This window comes from Psammomys obesus, unplaced genomic scaffold, assembly GCF_907164565.1.
Source record: "Psammomys obesus unplaced genomic scaffold, mPsaObe1.curated_primary_1811, whole genome shotgun sequence".
NCBI classification, from domain to species: domain Eukaryota; kingdom Metazoa; phylum Chordata; class Mammalia; order Rodentia; family Muridae; genus Psammomys; species Psammomys obesus.
The window spans coordinates 20,263,691-20,272,717 of record NW_026585644.1 but is presented as its reverse complement, the minus strand read 5'-3'; the positions used below and the strand labels follow the sequence as shown (position 1 = coordinate 20,272,717).

The following is a 9,027-nucleotide window of genomic DNA, read 5'->3' as shown; positions in this document are numbered from 1 at the left end:
ACAGACAAATGGACACACAGACATATACAGGCATACAGACAAACACACACGTACACACACACACAGACACAAAGAGAGATACTCACAAACACATGCACAGACATGCAAACACACACATGCACGAGCACACATAGCTACATAGAGATAATCATTCATGCAGACATACACAGACATAGACACACACAGGATATTGTACCCTCAACATGTGTTCTTTGATAAGGCGGATCCCTCACACTGGCTGTGAACATCAGGCTCTGAAAGCCAAGAGGCCTCTGTGGAGGTCAGAGCGGACCTGTGTGTGCCACTGTGTATGGAGTGCTGTGAGAACAGTGAGCTCATGCCGAGCTTTACCATCCTTTAGGAAGCTGTTACAGGGGCTGCTTTTCCAGGTGAATTTCCAAAACCTCTGTTTCACTTGGTCAGGCAGGGCCCGACCTGTGACTATCAGAAAGTGGGGTGGGGTGGGGATGAGCTGAGTGGGAAGTGAGTGAACCCTAGAGTTTCCACAGCAGGAATTCTGTGTGCACCACGAGGGCACACGGGGGCACTGTTACCTCTGAGAAAGGAAGGTGGTCATCAAGGGATAATTGTGATGGGCAGAAGCATGCTAAGGACAACAGGGACCTCCAGGGCACAGTGGAGCGTGTGACAAACCATAGGCCTTGTGTAGAGGAGAGAGTAAGCAATGAGGGCATTACGGAGTTTGGGGCCATGCTGCTGAGAACAATGACAGGCTCAGCAGCCCCTCATCACCTTGTAGTTGGGGAGACACCAAAATCAGTAAAGGGGTCTGGCTTGTACCCCCTTTCTCACACAAGAGTAGACCGGACAGCAGTTAGCACTCCCCAGGGTCCAGTTTACCTGAAGCCTAATTGCCAGGGTCTCTGGCTGGCCCTCCTCTGGGGCCTATAGTTCAAGAGCAGGGTGTACTCACACCCAAGCCCAACAAGGGACAAGACAGCGCGAGAATGGGAAGTGGAGAGCGGTGCTCCTCGTGGCCGAGCAACCTTGCACCAGAAGAAGCTAGCCGTGTGTGCGAACCTGTGTGCCTTGCCGGGTCTGGACTGTCACTGTGGCAAGCCCAGCCTGTCTTTCTAGCTGCGTTGTTGATGATGACAGTGGTCCTGGCACGGTAGTGTGTGTATGGAGAGATATCCTGCCAGCACATTGTCATCTCCTACCGTCAAGTCCATATAGGGAAGGAATAGGAAGTTCTGTAGAATGAGGGGTCAGTGATGGTGGCTCTAGGCCTTGGTTCCTGGGGAGGGATGGCTTCATAGGACTATGCAGTTGTTTGGTCCACATGTCTGGCTTCTCTGTAACTGTGTGACCATAGACAATTTTCTGTCACTTCAGCCAGGAAGGGGATGGGGAATGGAGGATGGGAGGGGTCACATCTATCAGCTCTAGGCTCAGTACTGACTTCTGGCATCAGTACCAGCCTGTGGCTTCTGCCCTTTGGACCCCAGTTCCCCTATTTGTGAAGATAAAGCTAATTCACTCATTGGAGGAGCTGCAGACAGCCCCTGAGCCTGGCTGTCACAAAGAAAAATAAGACCTAAGCCCAGTCTCTGGCTCTTGTGTAGTCTCTGCTACTTGGAAGCCCACATTATCCCTACAGCTACGCCGTGGGTTGTTACAGGCACAGGAAAGAATTTGTGCATGTTGGGGGCAGGGCGGCTTTCTACCTTGGATATATGGGTGTCAGTGAAATCCTCACTCTGATGGTAAAAATGCACCGCCAGGCACACCGTGCTCAGAGCTGTCTTCCCACAGGCGACAGGTGGGAGGCCTCTGGAAGCAGAGTTTCTCATTTTCCCAGAGGAAACCTGTGACATCAAATCATTCTAGGGTGGGGGCAGGCAGCCTTTCCCACAGAGTGAGGGAAAGCGAGAGCTGGGTCTTGCAAGCACAGAGAGGTCTGTGAACTGGTGGCTGTCACTGCAGGACCATTGCCGGTGTCTTATCTGCCTCAATAGCTCTCCCCTGGGAACGAATCTTGCCATTATCTTAGATCACCCTACTTATTTTATGATACACATCCAAAATGAGGCTATAGCTCCTTGCACGAGATCAGGATGGAACCTGAATGCCACATAGCCATATATCTGCCCGGAGTTGCTCACTGGAGAAAATATATTGACCCTTTCTCTTACCACCACTAAAGCTAACCCACCACTGCCGGAGTGATGCCTTCCAGAGACTAGATGACAATATCCTTCACCTTATTAGGAAGCTGGGTTAGCCATGAGGTGGGCCCCAGGACTCTCGACTCTGGAAACTGCTGGGTGGGAGTAGAGTAGGGAGGGGGGTGGCCTGCCCATGTTCAGATGAGCAAGGACAGCTGAAAGTTCTGTTTCCTGCCACTGCCACCAGCACCAGCATGCGACTTCAGTTCCCCGGGCCTCAGTTTCCCCATCTATTAGATGGACTGACCAGTTTAGTCATGTGTAATATTTAAAGACCAAACAAAGCAGTTTATGAATTTGTCACCACATATCCTTTCCTTTGGGAGTTAGAAATGAATTCGTATTTACACATGCACACAACTCTACTCTAAATGGCACAACTGTTCACTCTCAATGTTAACCAAAGCAAAACAAGGTATCCCTGTGACCTGCAGGCCTTTAATGAATGCCTCAAAGATTTCAGTTTAGAACCACAGTTTCCTAACTATGCAAATACTCATCAATAGCTCTTTTTTCTATCAACATATACCTTCTGCAACCCCCAAAACATTTTCTTGTTCTTAACCGATGTAGGTAGCAGAAAAAGAAGCGGGGGAGACAGCATCCCGGCAGAAGAGCTGTGAGGAGACAGTGGGTAGAAGTCGGAAAGGTGGAGCAGAAGGGCAGGCCTGGACTGCAGGGAGCAGGCTAAAAGAGAAGCCAGGCAGGGAATTTTCAAGAGTAAAGGAATTGGGGAGCTGAGAGCCTGTGACACAGTAAGGGCGAAAAGAAAGGCCTTTCCCCCGAAGTTCCTACTCTTCCCTCCCTGGAGCCATGAGCACCCAGGCGTCCCTTCCACAATTCCTGGCTCCGAGGATATTCTTGGCTTTTCCTCTGGAAGGGTTCTTGGGCATCCCTGGAACCCATCCCATCCAGCCTGGGTGGGCAAACTTCCTCTATAAAGGCCAGAGAGGAAGTGACTCAGGTTCTAGGGGCCATCTGGTCTCAACTCCTCAACTGTGTCTTGTAACTCTGTAGCTGTCTCTAACGATCCCAAAACAAACAAACAGACAGGTTAGTTCCAATAACACTTTATTTATGGACAACAAAATTTAAATTCAAAGTACTAGTCACAGGTCACAAAATGTTATTTCTCTGAGGTTTTTTTTTTTCTTCAACCATTTAAAAATATAAAACTTATTCTAATGTCATGAGTTGTGCAAAAACAGGTGGTCCACCAGATCTGCCCCCAGGCTACAGTTTACAGGCTTATTCTGATTGTTCAAAGCCAGTTTGTGGACCAGTAGCCCCAGCGTCCAGCTGCACCTGGGAGCTTGTTGAGAAAGAATACCTTTTTTTTCAGCTCTACGGATCCAAACCTTGGGTTTAACACGATCGCCATGACTCATGTGTACTTTAAGTTATAAAAATACTGACACTGGAGGCCATCTCAGACATTCTAATTTCAGAGGAATGGGGTGTAGCCTGGACACTGAGAGTTCAAAGCTCCCCATCTTCCTTCACTGGTTCTAAGGTACACATTTTCAAGTACTTGAAACCCAGAGATCTCCTGGGGACTAGGGACGACTGGCTCTTAGAACATCCAGACTACTCCTCTATGACAAAGCATATTACTCTGTAAGGATCACTGTCAGTCACTGAGCCTCCCCCAGCTCTCCCCGGGACCAGTGTTCCACTGGATCCTAGGCTACAGAGATCTCACTGATGGCTCACTCCTCTGGGGGTGATCTCCCACTCCTGAACAAGATGAAGATGCTTTGCAGCTGTACGTACTCTTCCATGTAACCCATTGCCATCTCCAGTACCACTGCCTCAGAAGGCAGGGAACCCAGGAAGATGGCCTTCTGCCCCGAGGCCACCCATCTCTTTCTTTAGATTCTGAGCTTCTCCCCCTTTCTGGGGCTCTGAGTCCTCAGATGGCACTCATCATATTCTCATTTCCCAAGGACTCTAGGCTAATGGGGACAAAGCAAGCCAACCTTTCAGCAAATCTACTGAGCCCCCCAAACCCACATATCCCAGTAGGTCCTGTCCTCCCCTACCTGGAGTCTACACTTCCTCAGACCCCAGCTTCTTCTGCTGCCTTTAATGGTCATGGGACCTGGTGTCATCCTGGAGAAATACAAAGGGGAGCCATACAACAGAGTTTGAAGCAACCAGTGCCTTAGCCAGCCTGACCAGAAACGCTAAAGACCTCCAGAGTCCTAAATGAGAGGGATGGAGAGGCATGGGGCAGTCCCTGTGTCCCCTTGGACAGCCACTAACATCACTGTTACATTGGCCATCTACCCCAGGTCTAATCCATCTCTACCTGAGTGTCTTAACACTGAAGCATGGAGTGAGCCTGCACCCTGAAGACACAACCTCAAGACTTCCCCGTTCAAGTGACAACCTACCTCCTGGAGACCCTGCCGTGAGAAACAAAAAGCCAACCCTTGGAGATCTTGGAAAGGCAGATCTAGAAGGTGCCCTGGAGAATCAGGCTTTCCGATAGTTCTGGGAAAATCTGAGCTCAGGGAAGAGAAAAGAGCTACCCAAAGCGGAGGCAGATGGAAGACAACCTCTCTCCCTCCATTTTTACCCTCCACCTCCTACTCCGCCACAGCGTTCCTTCCTTGGTGCCTCCACAGCTGGGGTGGGGGTGGGGTGAACAGCAGGGCTCTACAGCTGTTAGAAGGTGGAAACCCAGAAAGGATTAGGCCTGCAGACCCAGCTCTTAGCATTTGGCCAAGAACAGCCCTACAGTACCCTGCCTGTCCTTTAACTCCCCTCGTGCCCAGTCCAGACCTATGGAGACCACAGTGGACAGCTGTGCAACTCGCTCTTTCCAGCCTAGAACAATAGAAACAGCTATGACTGACTGAGCCATACTGATGCCTGGAGCCGAACTAAGAACCGTGATTCTCTGGTGTCCCCTAGACACACAAACCACTGAGAAATCCAGACCCTCCCTTATAAGCCCTCCAAAAGGCCTCTGCCCCCACACAGCCTATTGTTGGAGAGACCACATGGACTCGGGGACAATCAGAACCAGGGGTGGATTTCTGGGTGACCCTGAGCCTCAGTTTTTTTTTTTTTTTTAACCTGTAAAATGGGGATGCCTGTTTACCAGAGTGGCTGGAAAGGAGAAAGGATCTGTGTAAGAAGGACTACTCCACAGGTGACAGCTCTGAACTAGCTGCCCCATCGCTGGCTCTTTAACCTCTCCTTCCTCCCCAAGCCTCAGGAAGCCAGCTTCTCCACACAAGGAAACAGGAGAGTATCTCCTGGAATGTGGCAAGGCGCCTTGGAGCTGAACCCTGCCTTTCAGCCCTTCTTTAATTAGCTCCCAACTAAAAATAGCTACCCCCCACTCCCTCTGGAGCTGCACACCACCCTTCTGGCCTAGCACTAGGGTGTGCAGGAGTCACTCTTGGGGCGACAACCGGCCCGAGCCGACCCACAACATGGAGGGTATGCTGAATGGGAGGTTTTTATTGAAGGGGACACAGAAGCAGATGTGGGCTTCTGCCAGGCCATCCTCATAGCCCCCAAGTGGCCCTGTGGCTCCTGCACTCCCCCAGAGCCCCGCACCTGGACAGCCGGCACCCAAGGAGTCTTACTCAGCCTTGGCAGGGTCTGCTCAGGGGAGGGCTGGGAGACACACTCAGCTCCTCTGAAACCACAGACATGCCTACCGACATGCCTACCCAATGGTCTGTCCATCCACAGCCCCGTCTATCCTGGCCAGGGAGCCCAACCATCACTTGCAGCTCTGCAGCCGGGTCCTATGGTGCTTCTCCTCCGTCAGCAGGGGGATGAAGGTATCGCTGTGTGAGAGCTTCAGCCGGCTGCCCCAGCTCGGCCCCTCCCTGGCAGCAGGCTCTGGGGGCAGAGTGTCCAGGTCGCTGCGAGAGCCCCCAGGTTTGCCTTCTGCCCCGTTGGAGTTGAGCTCCATGAGCTCCAGCTCGTGTTTGGCCGCCGTCTCCAGGACTCGCTGCTTGTTGTAGTACCTGACAAAGTTGTTGATGATGGGGTGAATGGGCAGAGCGATGGCAATGACCCCGCACAGGAAGCTGATGGCCGCGTTGAGCTTGCCCAGGGTGGTCTTGGGGTAGATGTCACCATAGCCCACCGTGGTCATGGTAATGATGGCCCACCAGAAGGACTGGGGAATGCTCTTGAACAGAGTTTCAGGGTGGCTCTGCTCCATGGTGTAGCCCAGCGCGGAAAAGACGAAGATGCCCACGGCCAGGTACATAAGAAGCAGCCCCAGCTCCTTAAAACTGCGCTTGAGGGCGTAGGTGAGGGTCTGCAGGCCGGAGGAGTGGCGGGCCAGCTTGAAGATGCGCGCGATGCGCATGATCCGCAGGGCCTGCACGGCCTGCTGCACGTTGGTCAGCTCCATCATCCGGGCGCCCAGGTGCGTGAGCGTGAGGCTCACGTAGAAGGGCAGAATGGCCAACACGTCCACGATGTTCATGAAGGACAGGGCGAAGTGCAGCTTGTTGGGCGACGAGAAGAGGCGCAGCAGGTACTCCAGCGTGAACCAACCGATGCAAGCCGTCTCCACGTTCTCCAGGGTGGGGTGCTCCACGCGGTTGCCCTCGGTGTCCACCACCTGCAGCTCGGGGACGGTGCCCACGCACATGACCACGGAGGAGACGAGGATGAGCAGGAAGGACAGAACCGCCACCACCCGCGCCGGGCACGAAGACTCTGGCTTCTCCAGGAACTTCCAGACGCACTTCTGGCAGCGGCGCCAGCGGCCCTCGGCCGCGTCCACGCCCAGGTCGTCCAGGATGAGCTGCACCCTGCGCGCGATCTCCTCCAGCTCCTCGCGCTTCTCGCTCAGGTGGCTCTTGCAGCAATCATCCAGGAATTTGAGGTCCACCTTCCAGAAGTCCATCTCGTTCTTGAAGCAGATGGGGCAGATGCCCTTCTTCATGTGGACCTCCCCGAAATAGTACACCTCAATGACACACTTGAACGCGTCCGGGTCCCGGTCAAAGTAGAATTCGCGCTTGCCCGGGTCGTAATCGTCGCACAGAGAGAAGATGGTGTCATAGCCCCCAGCCAGGCAGTTGATGAGCTCGGCCAGCCGGGTCTCGGGGTACTGGCTGAGCAGGTCTCCGTAGAGCACCTGCCGCACGCCCCCCACATTCACCACGATCTCGATGTCCTCGCCGGCCACGGAACCCTGGCTTCCCGGCTCCGGGAAGCTTGGCTCGGTGGAAGCGTCCATGCTCCCCGCGGCTGTGCTGGCAAGCTCCGGCTCCATGCGCCCTGCCGCCGCCACCGCCACCGTTGCGAGAGGCCCTCGGGGACAACAGCCACCTGCCTGCGGAAAAGGCGCTCACAGCGGGCGGCGGCGGCGGGCTGGGGCGCGCCGCGAGGGGGCCATGCAGCCGGCGGCGGGGCTGCGCGCGGGCAGCCCGGCGCGCTGGCTGGGGGCTCTGCTTTGGGAACACTCACCGCGGCTCCGGATACGTCTCTTCGGCTCGGTCAAGGACAGGACGGAGCTTCTTCTCGGAGGCGGCAGGTTAGCCCTCCCTTCCCCTGGCGAGCGGGAGGCGGCAGGTTAGCCCCGGAGCTGAGCGATCCGGCTGGCCGTGCCGAGAGCGAACTTGGACTGGCTTCGCCGGAGCGGTTCCCAAACACAATAGGAATTCCAGCCTGACGTCAAACGCTTTGCTACTGTACCCTCTTCTGGTGAGGTTTCGCACCACACGCGCAGCAGCTGCCCGGGAACGCGTTTAACCCTTGGGCAGACCTGCGCAGCTGCCACCGCCAAGCCACCCGCCGAGAAGAAGGGCCCGGAGGTTAAGACCTAGAGCTTTAAGGCCACCCGGACTCAGGATGCTGAATCCCTCCCGTGCGCTGCGTGCTGCAGCTAGGTGAGAGGGGACAGAGGACCTCCGCTGTGGCTCACCAAACCGGCTGCACAAGCCTTGGGCGCAGCCCTTCTGTCCTAGGCACTCCACTCCTGAGCACTGCCCGGCTAGTAGTGAGACCTTGTCCCCTACCCTTACAACTTGTCCCAGCCTCCACAAGAAAAAGGAAATTGCTCCAGGTCACAAGATGAAAGAGGAGGAAAGCTTAGCCATGCCTTAACCGGAGGTTTTCCTGCCCACCAAGCTGTTAGCTTCTCCCTGGATTCCTGTGGCGCCTCTGCCCACCAGCCCCCTGCTCCGAGGAAAGTCAGTTGGATGCTCCCCCACTCCCTCTCATCTTTCCTGAGGCAGAGAGCATCTCTGGTTCAAGTCACAGTTCTTACCACCAGGGTAATCAACCCTGGATCCATCTATGGCCTGCAATTGGGTTTTAAAACATAAGCTGGGCTGAGCTGTAGCTCAGTAGACAAGAGTTCTTGCCTAGCATGCGCAAGGCCCTGTGTTTGCTCTCCCATACCACAGAAACTGGACTGGGGGTGCTTGTCTATGACCCCAGAGTGCCTCCCTTAGGAAAGGGGGCAAAAGAAGATCAGGCGCTCAAGGTTATCCTCTAGAGTTGGAGGGTATCCTGGGCTAGAGATTGTCTCAAAAAAAAAAAAAAAAAAAAGTTGGATGAGTGAATAGGCAGAACCAGGAAGAGGAGCAAACGGGACAGTGACGCTATTCTGTTTGATCATATGGTGGCAAACATGTCATTCACATGTGCCAAAGACTCACAGAAAACACATAGGCAAGAGGAGGCCTAACGGACACTGTCGGCCATGTGGGTGACAGTGATACTCTGTCCCTGTAGCTTCCTCAGTTGTGACAAGCAATCTGCTGTCACAGGAATGTTTGTAGTGGCGGGTGCTGGTCGTGGGGGAAGCTGCAGGACAGGGGTCTAGGCAATTGCATTTTTCTGTACA

The 9,027-nt window shown here is 54.1% G+C and overlaps 1 protein-coding gene across 1 annotated transcript; it reads right to left on the bottom strand.

Moving 5' to 3' along the window:
• Nucleotides 1–3,249: 3,249 nt before the first annotated feature.
• Nucleotides 3,250–7,513, bottom strand: Kcnf1 (potassium voltage-gated channel modifier subfamily F member 1). The gene has a single exon (XM_055625502.1). It carries the CDS (start codon nucleotides 7,447–7,449, stop codon nucleotides 5,932–5,934), a length of 1,518 nt encoding a protein of 505 aa, XP_055481477.1. The 5' UTR covers nucleotides 7,450–7,513; the 3' UTR covers nucleotides 3,250–5,931.
• Between the last annotated feature and the right edge of the window lie 1,514 nt (nucleotides 7,514–9,027).